Genomic DNA, 26,830 nt, shown 5'->3' on the forward strand with positions numbered 1-26,830 from the left:
AGAGAAAGAGCACTGTAGGCAAGAAACAGGAGCAGCGGCACACTGCAGAGGCAGGAGGCGGTCGGCATGCGGGAAAGGCCAGAGACCAGGGTGCCTGGAGCAAGCCGGAACCTGGCCAGGGGAGGGGCAGGGCCAGGGCCAGCGCGGGACTCAAGGCAGGCAGGGCAGGGTGAGGAGGGCAGTCGCTGGAGGGTTCTGAGCAGCAAATCTGATATAGGATAGAAGAAATAAATAGGTAGAAAGAAGGCAGAGAGAAAGGAGAAGGAAAATCTAACTTCAATATAAAGAACCTTAACTGTTAATCCCCAAACCAGCCCTCTTTCCCAGGTCTGTCTCTCCCAAATTCCTGGGCAATCTGTAGACTCAGGTTAACCAGAGAAAAACTATATTTGCCCTATGCACTGTTAACAAGATAGATATCCTGAGAAACCTCTAATCTAGGGGACTCGCCAGCTTATCTATTGATCAGATAATGGATCTGATCAGACCTCCATCAGCCTGAGGACTCTAAGGATGAACAGACCACCAGGAGCAGACAGGAGATTACAGGACTGCGGTCATCCTCACACACCTATCCATAGCCATTCTTTACCATGTTTCCTCTAAAAGAAGAGCCATGAGCCCCTCAAGTGCATCCCTGCATCTCCCTCTTGAGATAGCCTACATTCTCCCTTGACTGTGCACTTCCAATTTCCTGTGTGTGTGTGTGTGTGTGTGTGTGTGTGTGTGTGTGTGTGTTACTGGGGATGGAACCCAGGGGCATTCTAACTCTGAGCTACACCCTCAACCCTTTTTTTATCCTTCATTTTGAAACAGGGTCTCACTTGATAGGTCGGGTCCCTCTCTTCCCCCATGGGATCCCACAGCAAGGAGAGGAGGTGGAACCCCGGAAGCCAGAAGCGGAGATATGGCGAGACTCCAGGTGTCACGAGACTCCAAACATCGGGAGACAGACTCCAGGCATCGTGAGACTCTGGATGTTATGAGAGAATCGGCATTCCCACACAGCTAGTCCTCCCAGCCCCCTCCCACTTTAAACATCATTACTTCCGCTCTGCCACTGAGTCTGCCAACCGATTGGGACTACTGGTCAACTCTGCTGACCGCGTGGCTCATGGGTCCCTTCCCCCACGGCTGGCAGACTCGCTCGAAGGTGCTGGTTGATTAGTCTGGTTAAAGCCGCTTTTAATAATCTGGTTGGTGTCTGCCTCCTTTGCGACTCCCCGGCTCAAATGTTGCATCACTGAGTTGCAAAGGGCCTCACTAAGTAGCTGAGGCTGTCCACGAACCGCAGTCCTCTTGTCTCAGCCTCCCAAATGTTGGGATTACTTTCCTAAATAAACCTCTGTGTATGTCTCCAGAGCATGCTGAAATTCTTTTCCATCACATGAGCCAAGAACCCTGCCGGCCCTGAGGTGGGTCTCCCTCTTTGGGAACTCCTTGGACCCTTCACAAAATCAACTTTCCTCCCGTGACAAAGCCACATGATCTGACTTCAGTTTGAATGGCCCGCTCTGCACAGAATACCACAAGGGGAAGGCTGGAGCGTGGACAGCCAGGACCAGCCAAAGCAGAGAGCCTGGGACCCAGACCAGGCTGCTGGGAGGTGGTCAGAGTGTGGCTGTGTTCTGCAGGTAGAGCCCATCAGTTTGTGGTGAACTGATACACAGTCTCTCTTGTCATGGCTAGGACAAGAGAGTCAATGGTGACTCCAAGGTTGCTGGGCTAAGCCACTGGAGGAGGACATTGCTGTCTATAGGACCGGGTAGTCCCTGGGCACCAGAAGATGAGTGTACCTGTGAAGACCAGGCTGGCATTTTAAAAGCTTGATACTAGCTGGGCGTGGTGGTGCATGCTTGTAATCCCAGCACTTGGGAGGCTGAGACAGGAGGATCGCGCAGGTTCGAAGCTACTGAGTGAGACTCTCCACAACTTAGTGAGACCCTGCTTCCAAACAAAGTATAAAATAGGCCTGGGAGTATAGCCCAGAGGTAGAAAAGCCCCTGGGATCCACCCCCAGTACCACACCCAAAATAAACTTGTTACTGAGGATAGATAGATAGTGACTTTTTAAAAGAGCCACACATATTTTGAGAATTAATTCAATCTTTTCAGAGTGAGTAGAGTTTCTATAATGATATGCACTGGCGTGGTTAAGTAAAGGCTACAGCTCACCACGATGGTGGATTACTGTAATCCCAGTTACTTGGGAGTCTGAGACTAGAGGATCACAGCTTTGAGGACAGCCTTGGCTACTTAGTATGACCCTCAGCAACTTATCAAGTCCTTGTTTCAAAATAAAAAAATAAAAGGGGCTGGGGGTGTAGCTTAGTAATAGAATACACCTAAGTTTAATTCCCCAGTACCAAAAAAAAAAATACATAAATAAAAAGGGGTCAGGTACAGCTCAAAGGTAGGCTGCCCCTGGGTTCAATCCCCAGTACCAATAAACAAACAAGCAAAGGCTTCAAAGCACACAATGACTTTTATAATCAGGTACAAACCATCTACTTCTATTGCAGAGCCTTTCTCCTTGGAGAGGAGGCCTCAGAGCCACCCCTGTGGGTTAGTAAAGCAGATGTTCTAAGGTTTGGAAAGGAGTGGCTTGCCAGGACCACTTGCTAATAAGTGGAAGAAACAGACGAAGAGTACTATCTTCTGGTAATAAATATTTTTTTTCTGACCACAAGGCATTGCAATATTCTAAAGTAAGCTTTCCAACGCAGAAAGAATTTTGCTTGTCTCTAGTTGAGCAGAAGCGCTGCCAAAATCTTGGAACAATGGGAAAATGTTGTAAGCTGAATTTACAACCACAGAAGAGATTCCAACCAGAGCCGGAGCCTCCAGTTTGCTCTGAATATGACTTGCTTCTCTGGGCGCATTCTGGACTCGTTATTGAGGCAGCACATCCCCACGGTGCGGGGGAAGTTCCTCACGTAGTGGAAAGTACGACTGAGCGATCCCTAACGCAGACCGCTGGCTGGCTGGCTCGCGTGGAGACGAATTTTCCTCACCTTCCACCCCATGAATTTATAATAAGACTCCATTTTCCAAGGTCATAAAATAGCCATAGTTCTTCCAGGCAAGGCTTGCTGAGGCATAATACAACGGACCCCTTGCACACGCCTTCCCGCCCCTGTCTTCTTTTCAGCTCAGGTTTTCCTCCTGAAGAGCAGCGACTTCTTCCCCAGGGTTTCCTGAGTCTGGGTATCCAAGCCTGCATCCTTGAATTTGCTGTGGGGTAGGTATGTGCTTATCTCTGCTGCAGGCTGTCCTCAGAGCGCCCTACTCCTGGACTTTCAAACTTGTTTTTTTGTTTTTTTGTGTGTGTGATACTGGGGCTGGAACCCAGGGGCATTCTACCTCCAAGCTGCACCCCAGCCCTGTTTTTTTTATTCTTGATTTTTAAACAGGATCTCACTGAGTTGCAGAGGGCCTCACTAAGTAGCTGAGACTGTTGGCAAACCGCGATCCTCCTGTCTCAGCCTCCCGAATGCTGGGATTACAAGCGTGCGCCACCATGTGCGTGTGCCTGCTTTAAAAGCATGTGAAGAGGGCTGGGGATGTAGCTCAGTGGGAGGGTGCTTGCCCACCATGCACAAAGCCCTGGGTTTTCTACCCCAGCATTGCAAAAATAAATAAATAAATAAATAAATAAATAAATAATAAATAAATAAAAGCGTGTGGAGAGTTTGCTTTTGTCCCCCTCCTCACCCCACAGAGCATGTGTTCCAAAGAGAGTGGAGTGTGTTCTCAATGTCGAGGAAAAAGAAGCTCCTGCAGAGATGATTGCTAAAGGCAAAACAAGCGCATGACTCCGAACTCAAACACACTAAACAGCCTGCTTGCCTGGGGAAGCATCTGGCAGTATCTACCAAGTTACAGAAGGCACCTTTAACCTCAAAGCTTCATTTCTGCAACTTTCTCCTACAGATACCCTTACACCATCTGAAGGAATGTATATATATATATATATATATATTTTTTTTTTTGGTGGTACTGGGGGTGGAATCCAGAGGCTTTCTACCTCCGGGCTATGCTCCCAGACCTTTTTTATACTTTATTTGGAAACAGGGTCTCACTAAGTTGCTGAGAGCCTCACTAAGTAGCTGAGGCTGGCTTCGAACCTGTGCGATCCTCCTGTCTCAGCCTCCCAAGCGCGGGGATTACAGGCGTGCGCCACCATGCCTGGCTTGGAATGTATTTTCTAAAGTGATTCACTGCAGCACTTTTTTTTTTTTTTTTTTTTTTGGGTGGTACCGGGGTTCCTGGAAGCCCTTCTACCTCTGGGCTACACTCCCAGACCTATCTTTACATTTTTTTATTTGGAAACAGGGTCTCCTAAGCCAACGCGCGCGGCTGGCTTCGAACCTGCATGATCCTCCTGTCTCAGCCTCCCAAGTGCGGGGATTACAGGCGTGCGCCACCATGCCTGGCTTGGAATGTATTTTCTAAAGTGATTCACTGCAGCACTTTTTTAATAGTGAAAAATGGGAAACAACCCAAGTGTCCAGCAACAGGGGACCGGTTGAATAAATAGTCCATGCAACGGAATATTATGCAGCTGTAAAAAGAATGAGGAATACACACAGATTAAGTCTTAAGGGGAAATAAAGGATTTATAGTTAAAATAAACCTCTTGCTCATCCGTGACATCCAATATCCTCTGTGTGTGTGTGTGTGTGTGTGTGTGTGTGTGTGTGTGTGTGTGTTTATGTTTTGCTAGGGATTGAAGCCAGGGCCATTCTACCTCCGAGCTACACCCCCAGTGCTCTTTTATTTTTTATTTGGAAACAGGGTTTTACTAAGTTGCTGAGAGCCTCAGTAAATTTTTGAGGCTGGCCTTGAACCTGAAAACCTCTTGTCTCAACCTCCCAAGTATTGGGATTATAGGCATGCACCACCAGGCCCGGCTCCAATATCATCATTTTTAATGACTGCACTGTAATTAATTTAACCAGTGTCTTATTTGTTGTGCATTTTTGTGGTTCCTAGTCTTTTGTTATTATAAACAGTGTTTCAGTGGATATTTTTGCATATGTAATTTTGCATACAATGTAAAGGCTTATCTGAAACTTACACACTCAGAGTGGAATTGCCTAATCAAGGGTCTGAACATTTGAAAGCTGGTAAATATTTCTTTTCTCTTTTTAGTACAAGGGATTGAACCAAAGGGCATTCCATCTCTGGCTATATCCATAGTCCATTTTATTTTGGAATGGGGTCTTGTTAAGTTGCCGCAGGTCTTGATAAATTGCTGAGCCTGGTTTCCAGAGGCTGGTTTCCAGCCAACAGTCCTCCTATCTCAACCACCCATGTACTGAAATTATAGGACCGTGCCACCACACCCAGCTAAGCTGATAAAGATTTCTAAATCCTCCAAAACCACACTGAGATTCCATCTAACCCCAATCTGAATGGCAATTAAAATAAGTCAAATGACAATAAATGTTGGCAAGGCTGTGGGGAAATAGGCACTTTTGTACACTGTTCCTAGGATTGCAAACTAGTTCAGCTGCTATGGAGATCAGTGTGGAGATTCCTTAGAAAACTGGGAATAGATCTACCATATGATTTGGCCATACCACTACTATGTATCTTTCCAAAGAGGCTGAAACCAGAGAACTACAGTAATATATGCATATATGTTTGAATCACTTTGAATCTTACTATGATGTATAGTTACATTGCACCAATAAAAGTATATAAAAAAAGAAAAGAAAGTTATTTCAATATCTACCCTTACAAACAATGTAAGATAGCCTTTGGTTTATGGGGTGCTGCAGGGTGTTTGGACTTTTTCTTTTTAAGCTCTACAGATGATTCTGTTAAACCATCCAGGCCAAGACATTGGTTAAAGACCCAGATCTTATGTTAAAAAAACTTTCCAAATGTCTCAAGTGTCTGCCTCCACGATCATAAAGCAAATGCCCTCATTTTCTCTTGGGTGGTTGTACTGACTCCTGCCCCACCTTCACACCCCCACTTTGACCATCTCTAATCAGTCCTCCCTGCAGAGGCCCAAGAGCTCCTTGCAAGATGCAAATCTGCTCACATCACCTGGCTTCATCTGCTCCAGCCTCATCTCCCCTCCCTTGCTGGGCCCAGAAGGCTCTTTCCTCCTCCTCTGCTGCCTCTGCCCCTGAGTTCTCCTCACTCTTCCTTCAGCTCACCTCTGGCATCTCTGGAAGTCTTCCCTGGCCTCCCAGCCTGGCTCCCAAAGCACCATGCAGCTGCCCTTTAAGGTAGTGTCAAGTTAGAGCTGGACGCTTATTTATGTGATTTGGGGTGGGGGTCCATGCCTCACGGGGCCATGACTACTTGGGCCATGATGATCAACAGACCATAGACTATCTCTGCCCTCTCCCATCTCCAGCACCTAACATAATGTCTGGCGCCTAACAGCTGCCAGGAAAGGGCTATCAAATAAGAGGAAAAGTTTCCTGGATTTCCTGCTCTAAAGTTGAGGGTAATTAAATGTCACAGGGTTTTGTGTAGATGTTTCCGATGAGAACCCTGTGGGGTACAGATGCCGTCAAGCCAGGGGCCTTGGGTCTGCACAGGTCTTTGGAGATCAGCCTGTGGTACCTAGAATATGGCCACGCAGATCCCCAGGGCCCTAAGGCCTGTTGCTCAGATCCCCACCAGTGTTTTCCACAACCAGAAGGGAGGGTCTCCTCTTGGGCTCCTGGGGCCCTCCAAGGAGGACAGGCCTGAGCTGGAGGCAGGTCTCCGGGCAACACGCAGCGCACTCCCTTAGCCTCTCCTCAGTGTGGGTGGTCTGGCGTGGAAGGTAAGACTGAATAAGAGCACCTAGGGGTTCACCTGACAAGTTCACAAAGTGCTCTGATGATTGTCTCTCCCAGTGCCACACAGGGAACCTGAGTGACAGAGGGGAGAATGACCATTTCCAGTGGACAGATGAGCAATCAAACCCAGAGAGAGCAACTCCCCTGCCCAGAGTAGAAGGTACAAGATTTAAATCCAGTCTTTGGGCTGCGTGTGGTGACGCACATTTGTAATACCAGCATTTGGGAGGCTGAGACAGGAGGATCACAGACCATGGACAGATACTTAGTGAAACCCTTTGTGGCTCAGTGAGACCCTGTTTCAAAATCAAGAATAAAAAGTAGGGCTGGGGATGTAGCTCAGAGGTAGAATGCCCCTGGGTTCCATCCTCAGGACCACAAAAATAAATAAATAAATAAATAAATAAATAAATAAATAAATAAATCTAGTCTTTGGGGTTCCAGTTCAGAACTCTTTATATTTGCCATCAAATCTCTCAGATGTGTGCTGAGAGCCCGAGGCCAGGCAGGAGGGCAAAGACAGGCCCTGTGAGGGCAGGAGGAGGAGCACGGCCTGGGTGGGGTAGTGGGGAAGGAGAGGCCATTCGGAGGTGGGTTGCACTGGGGATGGGCTGGGAATCCATGGCGGGGCTGGAGGTAGGGAGAAAGTCCCTAGGTGGAGATAGGACAGGCTCGAGGTGCGGTGCTGCTCAGAGAGTAGCAAACTTGCCACTTTGGCTGAAGCACAGGAGGCTGCAGGGAGGACCAGGGACGGGGTTGAAGAGCTTGAGGACGAGGTTCTTCTACAGGGTCACATGGAGGAGTGAGATTGGATATTTATTCTGGGAGACAGTGAGAGCCCTGAAAGCTACTGCACAGGGAGTGGAGCGTGGGGTCGGAAGATGGCTGGTCTCTGTCCGTTCACTTTCCCACCCATTTCACCTCAGTGAGTATCTCCCATGGGCCAGGCCTGGGGAATTCTGACTCCAGATAAGACCCAGCCTCTGACCTCTGACCTCTGGTCAGAGGTCAACGGGGTCATGAACTCCTGCACATCTTTTATGATGCTGGGGCCCATGTACAAGGTCTATTGTAGGACCGAAGTGGGGCCATGACAGGCCTCATTCATACAGCAAACACGCTAGGCCTAAGTCTCAGTGTCCCAGGAATACAACTAACAGTTAAGTGCCAGTTTCGGCACCTGGGTCAAGATGAAAAACTCCCAACCAACCTCAGGAGGCACGAACCAAATGGGAGGCACCAAGTATCCTGTCCTTGCTTGTGATAACAGCAGTAAATATTCCTTTTGGTTGCCTGGCGTGGTGGCGCACGCTTGTAATCCAGAGACAGGAGGATCGCGCCGGTTCGAAGCCAGCCGCGCACGCTGGCTTAGGAGACCCTGTTTCCAAATAAAAATGTAAAAATAGGTCTGGGAGTGTAGCTCGGAGGTAGAAGGGCTTCCAGGAACCCCAGTACAAAAAAAAAAAAAAAATTCCTTTTGGTTTAAAGATAACTCCTTTGTAAAGCACAGTCTGAGTGACTGAAGTGTATAAAGCTACCTTGGAACAAAGACTCGGGGTCCTTGTCAAGACTCCACTGCATTGGAGGGACTGGGACCCTAGCTTGAACTAGCTCCCCAATAAACCCCTTCCTGTGTCTGCATTATTGTGTGTGGCGGTGGTCTCTGTCACCCTGGGATCCTGGACTTTGAGTATAACTATCTCCAGGAAGCTTCTAGTGAGGAGAAATGGGTCTCTCAGCTGCAGCTGGTGAGAAAGACCATCCCACTGACCGCCCCAGCCTACCCTCAGTCTGTATAATTCAAGCTTGGGGGTCAGAGGGGTGAGAGGAAAGAAGAGCAGGCTTCAGTCCAAAAACCCAGGATCCCAAGTGCCTGTAGAGGTACGAGGACCAGTGTCCACTTCCTTCCAGAGACCCAGGCCTCAGCTCCATGCTCCAGAGAACTTTCTAGAAGGCACATGCAGAGGCTTTTCAGACTACCTGCTGTCAAGGCTCTCAATGGAGGCTGCTTTCATAAAGGGAAAGATGACCTTGGCTGCTGAGTCAGGCCTGGCTGACCCCATTGCCTGCTCAGCAAGCTTCACCCAGAAGGTACTGTCACGTCATCTGGCTCCGCGCCACGTGGTGTAAGGGCTGGGAACAGACATCCCAGCCCCAGTTGGCTGTGGCCACAGCGAAAGCCTAGCCCACTATTACCAGATAGAGCAGCCAGACTGATTCATTCTAGAGCACACAGAAAGTCTTTAATTAGGGGAAAGCTCTGGGGGGTGAAATGAGTCTCGCATGTACTATGGCTGCAGTTCTCACAGTTCTTTTTTTTTTTTTTTGGTGGTACTGGGTGTGGAACCCAGAGGCTTTCTACCTCCGGGCTATACTCCCAGACCTTTTTTATACTTTATTTGGAAACAGGGTCTCACTAAGTTGCTGAGAGCCTCACTAAGTAGCTGAGGCTGGCTTCGAACCCGTGCGATCCTCCTGTCTCAGCCTCCCAAGCCCATTCTCACAGTTCTAACCCATCTGATTATTGCACAAGTTCTCCTATGGACCTAACCATACATAAACATAAAACCTCACTTCTAATTGAATCGTTGGACCTTTATTCATACAGATGATATCACTGCGCCAGTTATAAGCACTGTGTGTGTGTGTGTGTGTGTGTGTGTGTGTGTGTGTGTGTTGCTAGGGATTGAATCCAGGAGCATTCTACCTCTGAGCTACACTTCCAGTCCTGTTTTATTTTTTATTTAGAAACAGGGTGTTGCTAAGTTGCAGAGAGCCTCGCTAAGTTGCAGAAGCTGTCCTTGAACCTGCATCCTTCTGTCTCGGCTTCCCAAGGATTACAGATATGTGCCACCACACCTGGCATAAGCACACTTCAAATAAGAAAGTAAGCAAGCAACATATTAAAGTTGCAAAGGTAGCTGGGCATGGTAATCCCAGCGCTTGGGAGGCTGAGACAGGAGGATTGCACAGGTTCAAAGCCAGCCTCAGCTACTTAGTGAGGCTCTCAGCAACTTAGTGAGATCCTGTTTCCAAATAAAGTATAAAATAGGTCTGGGAGTATAGCCCGGAGGTAGAAAAGCCCCTGGGTTCCACCCCCAGTACCAACTAACTAACTAAACAAAGTGGCAAAGGTATGTAATGCAGACATAGGGAGAGTGGGAGGCTGAAAGAAGGGGCTACTTGTTCTGTGAGAATCCTTTAGAAGTACTGCAATCATCTTATACTCAGGTCTGATTATTATAGCAAGAGGACAAAGAAAGGGCACGGATAATCTAAGATTATGATAGAGAAGCCCACAAATGCCCTTGTGTCTAGCTTTGGCCTACAGTCAAGTATAGATGCTCTGTGACTCAGCCACCCTCTTTCCGTACTGTGGTCTCTCCCGGAGCAGGCTTGGCAGCACTGTGGGGGGCAGCAAGCTATAGGACCCTGGGCCACCCATTTGACGAAATCCAAGACCCTCTCCCCAACTCGCCCAGGCGGCATGGAGAGGCATGCCCTGCTGTGCAGTCAGCTCATCTGTTCTTGTGGGTAAATGAGGTAAAAAGGCGATCAGCTGGGTTGTGGTCACAATCGGATCAATGGCCAGAAACTCAGCCTTATAATCACAAAGACCAGTAGGACAGGGAGGGTAAGTTATGTTCCTTTTCTTCCATTTCTAATTCTTTTTCTCAAAATGACTTTTTCTTTTTTTTTTTCTTTCTTTTTTTCTTTTTTTCTTTTTTTTTTTTTGCAGGTCTGGGGATGGAACTCAGGGGCATTTGACCTCCAAGCTATATCCCTTGCTCTATTTTTTTATTCTTTTATTTTGAAACAGGGTCTCGTTAAGTTGCAGAGGGCCTCACTAAGTAGCTGAGGCTGTCTGCGAACGGCGATCCTCTGGTCTCAGCCTCCCGAATGCTGGTATTACAAGTGTGTGCCACCATGCCCAGCTCAAAATGACTTTTTCAATTGGAGATGGGTACTGGGAATTGAATCCAGGGGCATTCTACTTCCAAGCTATACCCCAGTCTTTTTTTATTTTTTATTTGGTTTGGTACTGGAGATTGAACCCAGGGGCATTCTACCTCTGTGCTACACCCCAGCCCTTTTGTAAATTTTTTATTTTGAAACAGGGTCTTGATAAGTCACTGAGGGTCTTGCTGAATTACTGAGGCTGGCCTCAAGCCGCCTGTAATCTTCCTGTCTCAGTTTCCCAAGAACTGAGATTACAGGTATGTGCCACCATGCCTGGCTGTTTTTAATTTTTTTTTCACTACTAGGGGTAGAACCCAGGGGCATTTTACCTCTGAGCTATACCGCCAGCCCTATTTTTTATTCTTTATTTTGTTTATTTTATTTTATTATTTTATTTATTTATTTATTTATTTATTTATTTATTTATTTATTGGTGATTCTGGGGTTCCTAGAAGCCCTTCTACCTCTGGGCTACACTCCCAGACCTATTTTTATATTTTTTATTTGGAAACAGGGTCTCTTAAGCCAGCAAGCCTGGCTCTGAGCCAGCACGATCCTCCTGTCTCCATCTCCTAAGAGTGGGGATTACAAGAGTGTGCCACCACGTCTGGCTCTTATTCTTTATTTTGGATGGCATTTTTTTTTCGGTACTGGGGGTAGAACCCAGGGGCATTCGACCTCCGAGCTACACCCCCAGCCCTATTTTTTATTCTTTATTTTTGAAACAGGGCCTCGCTAAGTAGCTGAGGCTATCAACTAACCATGATTCTTGGGTCTCAGTTTCCCGAATGTTGGGATTACAAGCGTGCAGCACCACGCCCAGCTTTTATTCTTTATTTTGAAACAGCGTTTCACTAAGTTGCAGAGGACCTCACTAAGTAGCTAAGGTTGGCCAAGAACCTGTGATCTTCCTGTCTCAGCCTCCCAAGTACTGGGATTACAAGTGTGTGCCACCATGCCTGGCTGTTTTTCAATTCTTTATCTTGGTTCACTTGAAAACAGGACTGCGAGGCAGCATTCTGGTATCTTTTTTTTCTTAATGGAGACAGGAGTTAGAACTAGCTACAAGGAAGCGTGCACCCAGGCTATGCCACTGCCAACCTTGCCACGTGCTATGAGGTAACCAGGCAGGGCCAGATGCCTTCTCAGGAGCTCCTCCTCCCAGAACTCACTTTTGGGTTACACAGCACAGGGTGTGAAGCACCACTTATCGGGTAATCTGCCTCTTTCCTTTATCCAGGCTGCAGTCTCCTCATCGGTTCCTGGGACACGACAGCCCCTGTGCTTAGCTCAGTGTTGGGAACACACCACGGGCAGCCAGCAAGTGGCCTCAGCTACCATCCCTGGGAAGGCTGCCTGGCTGGGGCAGAGCAGGGAAAATCAGCCACATGTCGGAGTACTGCCATATTTGCCCTTATCTTCCTAGTGCCAAGCCTTTCAGATGTCTCTAAGAGGAGGTCCTAGAGAAGGCAAAATCCTCTACCAACCAAACAGTCAGATGATATTAGGAGAATATCACCCCTTACCCGAGGACCCTCCCATGTACCAATGTATAAACAACGGCCCCCTGCAGGACCTGGACAGCAGAATGCAAGACTACCGCACTCCCTGCCAGCAGGAAGCAGCTATGAGAAGAATAACCTTCACCCTCACTCTCACCCCCTCAGGCCAATTATTAAGCAAAAAAGGGGGGAATATTGGCATAAGCGCAGTCATTTTAAGACTCTTTAGCCTTGTCAGCTTCTCAGAAATCAGGTGACCACGACTAAGCAGAAAATAGCTCTGTAAATGTCAACCCCTCCCCTAACAGATTTTCTCTTGGTTTGTTTCCCACCCCGGAGCCCTATCTGACCTGCTCCATCAGGATCAGGCTGCTACTGGAGGCAGCCTATCAGGTCCGCCTGCCCTTTAACTCTTCCTTCCCCATCCTGGCGTTTGTGTGATTGGTCCTGAGCGCCCATCCCTTTCTCCCTCATCCACAGAGCTCATGCGCCAACACCGTTTGTCCGGGAACCTCACACAGGACGAGACTCACTTGCGCAGGTCTTCCCGTCGCTGCGGAGCACGTGTCCCTCAGGGCACTGACAGGCGAAGGATCTGTCCGTGTTGACACAGGCGTATTCACAACCATGGTCACTCAGCAGGCAGTAGTCCACCCCTGCAAAACCAAAACCCAGGTGAGGTCCTGGGGCTCGTTAGGAAGGCCTCTGGGCTATGATGGTGGGGAGAAGGGACCGGCCGGTTACCAGCCCTGGAGGCAGCCTTTCCCCAGCAGATCACCCCAGAGCGGAGAAAAGGACAAAGGAAAAGAGGGCACCGCCATGGTACACTTCCCTCCCCGAGAGACGCAGAGGGACTCACTGGAGCAGGTCCTGAGGTCCTCATTGATGACGAAGCCCTCCGAGCACTGGCAGACAAAGGAGTCCTCCGTGTTCAGGCACAGCTGTTCACAGCCGTGGTCCTGCTGCGCACAATGGTCCACCCCTGCATTGGTCACACACAGAAACATTGATATATGCAGGGGCCAACAGGCACCCCAGCCCAGCAGCTTCCATTCTGCCCCACACCACGGGCCTCGCTGCAAAATCAGGCTTGCTTGTTTTTCTGACCCTCTGTATCTGACGAGCTCATAAGACTACAATTCCAGGGGACTGCTGTCCCCAGTGGTAATGACAGTTACCACCTCGGCCTGCACAGCCATCTCCACATTACAGATGCTGGGCACAAGAGCCATTCCTGTTTCCCAGAGAGGAAGTCGAGGCCCAGCAAGGTCAGGGCACTGCCCAAGCCACGCTGCTGATGGAGAAGTACTCCAGAATCAGGCTCTGGCGTCCAACTACTTGGGCCCCAACCCCACCTCCGCCGTTCCCTAGCTGTGGACGCTGGGCCGTCACGTGGCCTCTCTGGGCCATGATGGTCTCCCGACTTGAGACATGAAGGTGATGACGGGGCTCCCCGAGAGGAGTGTGAGGAGAACTAGCGGAGATGACGCACGAGGAGCCCTCAGAATAGTCGCTGGCACGGAGCCACCACTGAGTGAGTGCTAATTATTATTATCCAGCGAGGAAGGATTAATTGTATAGCTTCATTTTTGCTGGAACATGAAAAAGAAAATGTGATTAAAACGAAAAAAAAAAAAACCCTCGTAATCAGGGTTACTAGATTTAGAAAACAAACTAGATTTAGAAAACAAACTAGAAAACTAGAAAACTAGATTTAGAAAACAAACCAAAGCCCGGGCCTGCCTGTGTGGCCCATCCTGGCACCAGAACACCACACAGCTGGTCCCTGGGCAGCGAGGGCCGAGGGCCAGCACACACAGCTGTGGCGGATGCTCCCGGAGTCCTGCAGGCTGTCTCCCAGATTTCCTGGATGGAGAAAGTGCCCCCTGAGACAGGACAGACACTGAAGGCCTTGGGGAGGGCCACCAAGTGAGCCTCCTCACTGCTGTGGGGCCGGGATCGGTGCCTTCCAGAACATTCCCCCGGTGGATGCACCTCCCGCCAGCACTTGCAGGTTCTCAGGAGTCACGTGTCCATGCGCACATCCAGGCTCCACCGTTAACCAGTCACGGGAGCTCAGGAAAGTGCCTGAAATCTTATTCATTCATTTATTTATGTGTGTGTGTGTGTGTGTGTTCTCATTTCCCCTCTTTGGCTAGAAGACGAGTGCAGACACTTCCCAGGACATTGGGGAGGATGGCGAGTCTTGGAGCATGGGAAGTGCTCACCGAGGTGTCTGAACTGAGCACCTCCTAAAGCTGGCTGTCATTATTGCTTCAGGGGGAGCAGAAGACCATAGCTTTCCTTGGGGACTCTAAGACAGAAATGGCTTGGTTAATGCTTAGAGTCTATTAGATCCCAAAGAGAAAGAGTCTATTAGAAGTAGAATAGCGCTGGGCGTGGTGGCGCACGCTCGTAATCCCAGCATTCGGGAGGCTGAAATCGGAGGATCGTGGTGAGCAGACAGCCTCAGCTACTTAGTGAGGCCCCCCGCAACGTAGTGAGACCCTGTTTCAAAATAAAGAACAAAAATAGGGCTGGGGTATAGCTCAGAGGTCGAATGCCCCTGGGTTCCATCCTCAGACCCTCAAAAAAAAAGAAGGAGGAGGAAGAGGAGGAGGAGGAGGAGGAGGAGGAGGAGGAGGAGGAGGAGGAGAAGAAGAAGAAGAAGAAGAAGAAGAAGAAGAAGAAGAAGAAGAAGAAGAAGAAGAAGAAGAAGAAGAATAGTCTATTAAAAGAATCTTTTAGATCCCATGTTCTGGCCCATGCTCACTCTTCCATGCTCCCCGAGGCATACTGGGAGAGACAGGCAGGGGGTCCTGGCCCTTAGTGGCCTCGGTGGGCCTGTCCTGACCCGGGACACTTGCCGGGCCTCACAATCCTGGGAAGAGGCAGGGTTTGCACAGACCCTAGAAGTCCCACTAGGGACTTCTCCTTGTTGAATGGAAGACCTCTTCCTCCCCACTGGCTTCTCAAACGCACACAGACACATTCAGAGGCACACTGGCCTTCACACCAACGCCCTCATTCAAAAGCCTTTTGGCCTCTGAGTCCTTAGAAAGCCTCACCACGCACTTTGTTCCCTCTGAAGACAGAAGGAGAACAAGCCTTGCTAGGACAAGGATGCTCTGGACCTCATACTTTAGCTGTGAGACTTCCCCTCCCGGCAGCGTGGGGGCCAAATGCTCAGCAGCTGTACTGTTCTCGTTCACAATCTGTCTTTGTCTCCAGAGTGGAGCAGCTGTGCGCTGGCTGGGGAAAGCCACACAAAGGGCCCCTTCTCCACCAGCCATGTCACGGAGCCCAGCTTTCGGCAGGCCAGGGCCGCGGTATAGCGCGGTGCCCATGCTCCCAGCCCCTGGCCTGCACTGCTGGAGACCTCATAAAAGGAGGTGGAGGCCTTCAGCTGGCGGCCCGAGTTCCCAAGCATTTACATCACATGGGGCTGGCTGTGGCCCTGACACCAGAAAGTGAAGAAAAGGCTGTGCAGACTCTCCTGTTTCTCAGCTTCGCCCTCAGACCGGCCTGGGTAACCGATGCTTCCCGAGGTCACTCCCTTCCAGCGTCTTAGCCCAACCCGGGGCTGGCCACCGGTCACTCTCACAGGCCCCACAATGGGACTCTTGCCCTGGTTGGATGTTTACTTGCACCAGGCATGAGGTAAAGAGACTGAGATGACCGCAGTAAATCCTCGTAACCACGCCGAGGGGTTCTTATTTCCATTTTTTAAGTAACTGGGAAATCAAAACTTAAATAACTTTATGTGCCAGTGCTTAGATTTGAATTCAGGCCTATCTAACTTAGTGAATGCTTTTAACAACAAATAGTAATATTGGTTAATATTTATTGAATGCTGTGCCAAGCAACATTGTTCTAAGTGTGTGTGTGTGTGTGTGTGTGTGTGTGTGTGTGTGTGTGTGTGTTTGCTTTGGTACTGGGGATTGAACCTAGGGGTGTTTCATCTCCAAGCTATATCCCCATTCCTATTTATTATTATTAATTATTTCCTGGGGATTGAATCCAGGAGCATTCTACCTCTGAGCTACACCCCCAACCCCCTTTTTTTTTATTTTGAAACAGGGTCTCACTAAGTTGCAAAGTTGCAGAGAGCCTCACTAAGGAGCTGAGGCTGGCTGTGAACCTGCAATCCTCCTGTCTCAGCTTTCCAAGTCTTAGAATTACAAGCGTGCACTACCATGCTCAACTTTCTATTTTTTTTTTTTTTCATTTTTTGTTTGTTTGTTTTGAAACAGTGTTGCTAGGCTGCGGACAGTCTCACTAAGTTGCCGTTTCCAACCTGCGATCCTCCTGTCTCAGCCTCCCAAGTGCTAGGATGACAGGAAGACGCCACTATGCCCAGCTTTGTTCTAAGTAGTTTGTTCAACATTGGGTCACACCTCAACCTATGAAGTAGCTCTGATTTTGTAAATGATTACACTGAGGCAAGAAAACCTATGCCTGCTGGACCATCCAGAAGTGCTGGCTGCTCCTGAGCAGGTGTGGGGGCCCCATTCTCATCAGCGCCCGCACCCCGGGCACACTCACGGCTGCAGGTCTTGCCGTTGGGGTCCAGGACGTAGCCTCGGCGGCAGCAGCAATAATAACCCTCCTCCGTGTTCACGCATTCGTGCTCACAGCCGGGTTTGTTCAGCGCACAGTAGTTGATCCCTGAGGAGAGAGGGCAGACCCTCCTTCAGACTCTAGGCTTTTCCAGGGCTGTGAGGGCTCAGGGCTCCCACACCCCCCAGGGAGAGAGCTGGTGGGCACTGCCTGCAGAGGTTCATTCATTCATTGGCTAGCCAAGTACCAGGCCCTGAGCCAGATGCGGGAATGCCATGGTGAGCTCTTGCTCACCAAGACCAAGGCCCCTGTCCTCAAGGGTTCGTAATTCCACCCAGGGAGGAAGCAGACAAGGAAGGGAATCATCAGACAGCACAGCATACAAAGGAGGTCCTGCTGAGCCCTGGGGATCAGGAATGCACACCTGGAGGCTTAATGGCTGGAATTAGGCTACAGGAATCAGAGAAAGCCGAGGGTGAGCCCTCGAGGAGGGAAGCGCAAGGCCAGGGCGCCTGTGGGGCGCTGTGGGCTCAGTAAGCACAGCTTGGGTGCCAGGACAGGATGTTAAGGTTTAAATGGTGCTGAGGGCTCTTTTTCTTATTCAACTAAAGTTTGTTGAACAGAAAAATTAAAACTAATAGGCAGCTCAGTGTGGCTTTAACAAGTCTTTATTAAAGAATCAGTAGGAAATAGAGAAGGAAAAAGCAGCATGCTGGTACGCATGCTGGAGAGCCCGGAAATGGAACTCTCCCCCTTCTGGGACCCCAGCCCTTAAGTAGATTGAGTATTGGTATCTTCTTATCAACATTACCAAGGCAATGGGCCAGTAACTTATTCCTTAGACAGGTGGTGCCTCTTTGTCTCCAGACAGTGCACTCACTAAATGCGGGGGTCAATAATCTACCTGGCCTTGCTCTATTGTATTGGGCAGTATTGGTTGCTCATCAACTATGGGTGCTTTGAAGCAGCACATGGAGTTTGCCTCTCCCATACCCAGGCCAGGTCACAGAGCAGAGGAGGTAAACAGAGGCACTGATTGCCTCTATATAGTTTTAGGGCTAAAGGCTTTCATTGTCTCTAAGGCTTTTACTATAGGTTAATAATTAGAATGAAGGGCAAAGAAAGAGGGAAATTCTGCATCATAACAGCTGCCTCTCCTCCCTGCCTGAGTGCCTGTGCAGTACCCAGGCCCTGACTACTTTTTATATTTTGGAAATTAATACCAAAGCAATTTTCCAGTACTGGCACAAGGAAAGTAATGCAGGGCCATGCAGGGCCTTGCAAGCCATTGGATGGAGAAATAATGGCTCTAAACATTTGGCCGGTGGTGGGATGTTGGTGGATGCTTGGCAAGGCCTTGAGCAAGATTTTGCAGCAGAGAAGGAGAGCCAGGTGAACTTCAATACATCCTGAGTAAATGCTCCACAGGATACGGAGAAAACCGCACCTGCTCTCTAGGAGCACATTTGAAAGAAAAGCTGAAGCCTACCTCTCAATTCTCCACCATTGGCTTCTCTCCACTTTGATGGTCAAACTAAGTCAAGACTCAAATGAGTTAAACTGGGTTGATGGTCAAAGAGCTGAGGACTTGGGTGAGGGCCACATTTCCCAACCTGTCCCCTTCTGAGAAAGATGGGAAGTTTGGTCAGTTTCTTCCTTGAGTTAACCTGATCAGGGCTCCACGCAGATAGGGAGCTTCTGTCTACAGCCATATATGACAGCACAAGGTAGAATAAATAATCAAAAGCTGATCTTGCAAAATATCCAGCTATGTGGGGAGTCAGGAAATGGTAGCTACATTAAGAAGGGTCAAAAGGCTCAGACCACGGTGGCATCCATGCCATGAAATTGAAGAAGACAAGTCTTGATGTTGCCCCAGGTCAGTGCCGTCCTTTCCTAAGGTAAATTAATTCTTATTTAAACCATGTTTCTACCAGCAGAAACATTCCCTCTGTAGCAATCCATTTCCTGATAGAAAATGCTAAAACCACAAGACCCCAGGTTACAGGGGAGGCAGAGCACTGTAAAAGGAAACACAATGAGCTTCTAAAGGGCCTTTGTGAGCCTGGACGGGGGAAAGGTCAACGCTGGCCTCATTGGCTGGGCTGGACCAGTGCAACTACATAGCACTGTTCTTTTTCTGAGGATGTGGCAGACACAGTTGGTTGTCTTACCAACAGCCATTACCCTGTGGCTCCCAAGGCATGAGTCATGGCTGGTCTAAGTCAGCCAGGCCACCATGCTCTCCTTTGTCAAGGATAGATCTAGTACTGGCCACAAAGACATAAGGAGAAATTTACTAGGGGGTCCTGGAATGGCTGAAGACTGAGTACGTGAAGAGAAGTCCACTGCATACAAGAGCTGGTCTAGAAGAAATTGTGTTCTGGACCCTTGACATTCCCGCTATGACTCACTCCTTCTACATGAATATCATTAGCTGTGTGTGGTTTCAGATCATCTGCCTGGGACTCATCAACAGCCTCACCTGTGCAGGACTTAACAGTGTCAGGAAGCAAGCAGAGAACTTTGACAGAGAGAAGTCAGCCTGGCAACAAAACACCAGCCACACACACACACACACACACACACACACACGCACACTGCAAGGTTCCTGCAGCCTGGGGCTGTTTAGTGCAGGGCTTTTGGGAACCACTGTATTACCCCATCAAGGAAAGAGGAAATTAGCTTCAGTGAATTATCTTCAAAATCCAGAATTGAGGGAAGAATGGATCCTCAAAAAATTAAATACAGAATTGACCATGTCATCTAGCAATTTCACTTCTCTGTATATAATCCCATGTTTGTAGCAGCGTTATTGACAATAGTCTAACATGGGAGTAGCCTGAGTGTCTACTGATGAATGAATGGATAAAGAAAACGTGATGTAGACGTACACCAGAACATTATTCAGCCTTAGAAAAGAAGGAAATTCTGACAGATGTTATGAATGGTTGAATCTTAAAGACACTATGTTAAGTGATGTAAGCCAGTCACAAAAGGATAAATATTGGATAATTCCATTATATGGGGTACCTAGAATATTTAAATTCATAGGGACAGAGAGTAGATTTGTGGTTGCCAGGGAATGGGAAGAGGAGGAAATTGGAGTTCTTATTAATGAGCACAGGGTTTCTGTTTGGAGTAATAAAAGTTCTGAAGATCAAAGGTAATGATGGCTGTAGAATAATGTAAACGTACTTACTGTCACTGAGTTGTACACTTAAAATGGCTAAAACAGCAAATGTTATGTTGCAAATGCATCTTATATACATTTTGTGTTATATATATATTTCCAATGGCAAACTTTGTTATATTTTACATAAAAATAGAAAAGCAAGCATTGTCTCTTTGCTTTCTTCACATACATGAGTCATATTGCCTCCTGTGTGTTACTTAAATAGCCATTTATTAAATATTCATTGAGTACTTTCTAGGCACCCCAAATCTGGTTACATGAACCTCGCTGACTGTGAAGTAGTACACAGAGTTTGGGTTTAACTTTATTGAGTAAGACTCACTGTATCCAGTAATCCCTGAGGTCAGCAGGTCTATCAGAAAACAAATTAAAGGCCAGGCATGGTGGCGCACGCTTGTAATCCCAGTACTTGAGAGGCTGAGACAGGAGGATCGCACAGGTTTGAAGCTAGTCTCAGCTACCTAGTGAGGCTCTCAGCAACTTAGTGAGACCTTGTTTTCAAATAAAATATAAAAAAAGGTCTGGGAGTGTAGCCCGGCGGTAAAAAGCCTCTGGGCTCCATCCTCAGCACCACGAAAACAAAAGAAAAAGAAAAAAGAAAACAAATTAAATGGTCTTCATGCATGGCAATTCAAAAAAAAAGTTGGAGACCTAACTGAAAGATAACACAAAAATATGAAAGATCAGTGCCCCAGACAATAAATTATAATGCCAGCTAAATGACACACAGAAAAGATTTTTTGGTTTTTTGTTTGTTTGTTGTTTTGTTTTGTTTTGTTTGGTGGTACTGGGGTTCCTGGAAACCCTTCTACCTCTGGGCTACACTCCCAGACCTATTTTTTATATTTTTATTTGGAAACAGGGTCTCTGAAGCCAGAGAGACTGGTTCCGAATCTGCGCGATCCTCCTGTCTCTGCCTCCCAAGCGCGGGGATTACAAGTGTGCGCCACCACGCCCAGCGTCAGAGTAAGTTTTAATTGGACAGGTAAAAAGATGTTGAAGCAGGAAATTTTATTCCTTCATTAAGAAAATCCAGGTCCAAAGAAGTAGAAAGTAGCTGGCCAAGGTGACAGCGCTGATGTATATGACATCGCTACAGGGAGCCCCCCAGCCCCACCCAATGATACAGACCCAAGAATCCTAGAGCCCCGTGCCTGGCTTGCAGCCACACAGGATTTAGCCCCAGGGTTCTGCCTAAGACAGCCAGCCCAGCCCTGGTGTCTGAACCTTGCATCACCACCTTCATAATTAATGTCTAAGACCGATGACAGCCCTCTTCAGGAGGAGAAACTGCTCAGATAAGGAAGAAGATCTAATCTTCTCTAATAGTCTTCTGTAAGATTCTGCCTTGAACCTGTTTTTTGTTTGTTTGTTTGTTGGGGTTTTTTGGTGGTACTGGGGTTCCTGGAAGCCCTTCTACCTCCAGGCTACACTCCCAGACCTATTTTATACTTTTTATTTGGAAGCAGGGTCTCTTAACACGATCCTCCTGTCTCCGCCTCCCAAGCGCAGGGATTACAGGTGTGCGCTAATTGGATGACATCAAATTCCTTTGACACGCTGGCTCCCTGTTAGATTTGGGCAAAGCCCACAGCCACCAGCCTCCTAGTGAATGTAGCGGCTGACCTGAGCTTGACATTTGTAACGCTCAGCTCAGGCGAGAAACCTGACTTCTAATAGCAACCCCCAGACGGCAAGCCCAGTTTCTTCACTTCCTTTGGCTACGGAATGCTCCCGAGAGAAGTAAGCCTCACTTCCTTCCCTTTCCAGCTGCCCGCCATGAGCGCCCCAGAGGGCGGCACTGAGAGGCCGGCCTCAGAAGGCCGGGGCTGGGCTCTCAGCGCACTCAATGGAAAATGTAACAGGACATCCAGAGAAATGCTGATGAGGACACTGGCTTTGAGGAACACATTCTGTTTTTCCTGGATGAGAAAGTAGGGCACCTGGCTAAAGACGCAATGGAGCTGCCACCACTCAGCGCGGACAGATGAGCACCGGGGACTCTGGCTGGTGCTGCAGAAGCCCTGTCTGGGAGCCAGTTTGCAGTAGTCAAACTGCCCGACTCAGCCGCTCCCTTAATAATAAGTATGCATAGCCTTGAAGCCTCTGCACAGGGTGTGGAGGGCATGGCCGAGCCCCTGAGAGACGCAGAGCCTCAGGGGATGTCTCCACCAATGGCCACATGCCTAACTCCGTTCCTTTTTTCCCCTCCGTTAGTAACACAGAGGAAGCCTGCCACCAAAATGAGTTTCTAGCTGACTCATCTAATTTCGCCCACATAAGAGCTTTGGGTCCACGCGTGGGAGATGACCCGTGGCTGATTTTCCCTGAGTATAGTCAGCTCCTGACATAATCACTTCTAGAAAAAGGTGTAAAGGCCAAAAGACTCGGCCCCCTGACATGCCGCAGGCCTGTGTGGTCTAATGGAAGGCATTCATCCATCTAATTGCTTTCACATTTTGAATGCTTTCAAAGTTCCCCTTTACTGATTGACTGTTTCTAGGGTTTGCATCCAGGCAGGGCAGTGGGAATTATTTGTTATAAGAGGGAAGCTATGCTTCTAAATAAAGGCTCTGCAACCATCTGCCCCCCAAAAGAAGGAGCTTGTAAGTAAATCTGTACTATAAGCAGGTGACTCTCCCGCGCTCAGTTACACATACAGCCCGCAGTGCTTCTCAGAAGAAAGCGAAAGCTTTGAAAAAGCAGTCCTGCCGCGTGGGACCCTACTGTCCCTACTGCCAGGAAGAAGCTGGGCCCTAGCATATAGGAAAACACATCCCCAAGGGGTTGCTCCAGAGTTCTGCAAATGGCACGGGCAGACACAAACAGTCCAGCATACGTAGTGTGGACTGACTATGGAAGGCTTTTTGGAAAGAAAAAAAAGTCACAACTTGCATGCCTTAAAAAGGCCATCTTTCACCAGGCATGGTGGCACACGCCCATAATTTCAGATACTCAGGAGGTCGAGGCAGGAGGAGCATAGGTTCGAGGCCAGCCTGAGCAGCATAGTGAGATCCTCTCTCAAAGTAGAAAGTTAAAAGGGCTGGGGGTGAAGCTCAGTGGTAGTTTCTGGGTTCAATCTCCAGTGCTGTAGGGTGGGGTAGGGGAGGCCATCTTTCTAACACGATTGAGGAATTCAAATAATAGTTACAATTTCTGCAGGATGCCACATTTTAGAGAGACTCCTGTACATCCTTTCAATAAATAATGTGCCGCACCTACACGCACCACTTGTGACCCTGTGGGTCTTCGATTCTGGTGTCTCTCAGCAACAGACTAACTTGGAGATCTCATTTGGGGCTCACGCTCGAGACTTCTGGTCATGCCCCGTGACGTGCTGGACGACAGACATGAGTTACCCAGCATACCCTACCATACTGCCGGCTCCCTGTACCCCTGAGTGCTGGGGTGCTCCAGAGTCCTTCCTTCCTTCCTCCCTCTCTTTCTTTCTTTCCTTTTCTTTCTTTCTTTCTTTCTTTCTTTCTTTCTTTCTTTCTCCTCTCCCTCTCTTCCTTTTTCCTGAATATTCCATATTCCTCCTCTTAGCAGCCATCAAGTGTCTATCTTAAGGAGTGGAAGAAAAAAATCCCTTTATGTCCCAGTCCTTTCTTTCTTTCTTTCTTTCTTTCTTTCTTTCTTTCTTTCTTTCTTTCCTTTCTTTTCTTTTCTTTTTAATTTTCTTTTCTTTCTCCTTCCTTCCTTCCTTCTTTTACTTTTCTTTCTTTTTTTTTTTTTTGAGGAGGGGAGATAAACAGGATTGTACCCAGGAGTATACTACCTCTGAGCAACATTTCTTCCTATTTATTTATTTATTTATTTACAGTAGTGGGAGCTGGCCTGGTGGCACACACTTATAATCCCAGTGCTTAGGAGGCTGAGACAGGAGGATCCACAGGTTCAAAGCCAGCCTCAGCTACTGAGTGAGGCTCTTAGAACTTAGTGAGACCCTGTTTCCAAGTAAAATATAAAATAGGTCTGGAAGGATAGCCCAGAGGTAGAAAACCTCTGGGGTACCACCAAAACAAAACAAAACAAAACAAAAAAACCTCCTTTATAGTACTGGGGATGGAACCCAGGGCCATTCTACCTCCATGCTACATCCCCAGACCTATTTTTTATTCTTTATTTTGAAACAGGGTCTTACTGAGTTGCAAAGGGCCTCACTAAGTAGCTGAGGCTGGCCTTGAACCAGGATCCTCCTGTCTCACCTCCCAAATGCTGGGATACCAAGCATTGCCCCACCACACCTGGCTCTTTTTTTTTTTTTTTTTTTTTGGTATTGGAGATTGAACCCAGAGGCATTCTACCTCCAAGTTACACCCTTAGCCCGATTTTATTTCTTATTTGGAAACAAGGTCTCACTAGGTTGCTGAGAACCCCGCTAAGTTACGGAGGCTGGCTTTGAATCTGCAATCCTCTTGTCTCATCCTCCCAAGTACTGGGATTACAAGCATTCATCACCACGCCCTGCCTTTTAAATTTTTTAAAAAATTTGAAACAAGGTCTCCTTAAGTTGCTGAGGGTCTTACTAAATTGCTGAGGCTGGCCTGAAGCCTGTTACTGTCCTGTCTCAGCCTCCAAGTGCTGGGATTACAGGTGTATACTTAGCCTTTTCTTTCTCAAGGCCCCAAGTCCATGTTGTGGGGGGTAAGGAGGAGGGGGATGAGCCCTCATTGTACACAGGTGGAAATCTGGCTTTGGCCCTGATTTTGCTAAATGAATCCAATCATCAGACCCATGTTTTTAATCTCTAAATAAATAAATAAATAAACCTCCCAATAACAGGCTCTAGTGAATCAAAGGGTGTTATTAAACACAAATGCTGGACTTCCGGGAAGATGGCGACCGAGAAAAGCGGGGCTTAAGAGCCCTGCTAACAACCAATCTCCATTACCACAAAACCAGCGCCTTTCATAGCCAGAAAACACCATCACCAGAGGGAAAAAAAAAATCACCAGGCTCCAGAGAGAAAGCGGACTGAGAACAGAGCTCAGGGCCACAGAGGAGACACACGCGCCCGAGGACGCGGCAGCAGCGCCATACTGCCGTAGGCAGCGGCGAACTCATCGGACGGCTACAGCAAGCCAAGGTGAGCCGCTGCGGAACAGCCAGGCAGGATCTTTCGGCGCAGAGAGGATTTAAAGCTCCCAGTGGCTGAGCTCAGCACACGCTGCAGGGATTCAGAGTGGAAATCAAAACCAGAGAAGAAAAAATACGCCAGCCTCATGGCCGAGGGCGTGGCTGCGGCGCCATATTGCCACCGGCGGCGGCAGCAGCAGTGAATTCGCCGAATCCAGTACAGCTACATCTGCGTACTCAAGAACAGTGAGTCAAATTGTGGGCCACAGAGGAGAAATCCCAGTACTGTACCTCACTGTACCCAGTGAGGGAGTGGTGGTGACAGAGATATCACACCATAGGAGAACGTGCAACCTGGCACCCCCCATAGTTTAAAGCAGCCTCTATCGACTCCCTGGGTCGGAGACTCTGTGATAAAACCCAGTAAAGGAGTAGTGGGGTCTGAGATAATACAGACTCGAGATCCAGAACACCTTAAGTGAAGTCATAGTGACCCAAGGGAAGAACCCAGAGAAGGCACAAACTTCCGAAATCATGGGAAAGAGGAATAATACTGGAGCAATGAATACCGCCCACAACCCCACAACATCAGAACCCGATAAAACAGAAAATCAGAGATTTCTAGAAGATCAAATCAGGAAAATAACTGTAGAAATAATAGAGGTGCTTCGAAAAGAACTCAGAGAGAGCCAAAAAGAGATAAAGGATGCAATTAATGAAGTAAAGGCCTCAATTCAAAGCACAAACAACCGATTAGAACACATGGAGAACAGAATCTCGCTCTTAGAAGATGAACAATCCAAAAATGAACGCATAGTTTCTAATCTAGAAAAAAATATCCGACAGCAGGAATCTGACATTGAAGAAATATGGGCCCATTTTAAGAGAGCTAACCTAAGAATAATTGGAATAGAGGAGGGAAAAGAAAGTGAAACCAAAGGGATCAACAATCTCTTCAAGGAAGTAATAGCAGAAAATTTTCCAAACATAGAGCAAGAGGTTGATACACAGGTCCAGGAAACTTATAGAACTCCCTTTAGACAGGATCGGAGAAGAGGATCCCCATGCCACATAATTGTCAAAATGACCACTGTGGAAGCCAAGCAGAGAATCTTAAAGGCAACAAAAACCAAGGGCCAAGTGACATTCAGAGGCAAACCAATTAGAATCACTCCAGACTTCCCAAACCAAGTCATGAGAGCCAGAAGGGCTTGGAGTAACATATTCCAAACTCTGAAAGAAAACAACTTCCAACCAAAAATTTCCTATCCAGCAAAACTTTCTATCAAATTAGATGGAGAAATAAGAAGCTTCCATGACAAACAGAAACTGAAGGAATTTATGTCTTCAAAACCAGCGCTAGAGAAAATACTCAAAGAGATTAACTACAAAGAAGAAATAGGTAACACTCACCAGAACCAGAGAAACAAGATTTTCCATCCAACAGACAACTAAGATTGGTTATCTGTGGAGATTCATTATTTATGTTAGTCTTTTACCTATCTCTAAATTGTATTGTTTGCCTTTATTGTTGCTAACTTTTAGGATTTCTAGTTGGGATATTAATATACCTTCAGATATAGCATTTGGAAATATTTTATCCCATTCTATTAGTAACTTTTAACTCTGTTTACATTGTCTTTGGATATACAATATTTTTTTTATTTTTTAGGGAGTTTGTATATTCTTCTGTTGCCTGTGCCATTGAAATCATATCCAAGAAA

At 47.7% G+C, this 26,830-nt stretch overlaps 1 protein-coding gene across 4 annotated transcripts in view; it reads right to left on the bottom strand.

Annotated features, from left to right (window-relative positions):
- MATN2 (matrilin 2) overlaps nt 1-26,830 on the bottom strand; it is a gene marked incomplete at both ends in the record, with an annotated part of 152,786 nt that overhangs the window by 23,157 nt on the left and 102,799 nt on the right. For all 4 annotated transcript variants that reach the window (XM_080694029.1, XM_080694028.1, XM_080694026.1 and 1 more), the window contains 3 exons: nt 12,805-12,927; nt 13,131-13,253; nt 16,817-16,939. In XM_080694029.1, the coding sequence (XP_080550155.1) occupies nt 12,805-12,927; nt 13,131-13,253; nt 16,817-16,939 (369 nt within the window). The remainder of the gene's footprint in view (nt 1-12,804; nt 12,928-13,130; nt 13,254-16,816; nt 16,940-26,830) is intronic.

The sequence above is a fragment of the Muscardinus avellanarius genome (genome assembly GCF_963383645.1).
Source record: "Muscardinus avellanarius genome assembly, chromosome: 4".
Classification (NCBI taxonomy): Eukaryota; Metazoa; Chordata; class Mammalia; order Rodentia; family Gliridae; genus Muscardinus; species Muscardinus avellanarius.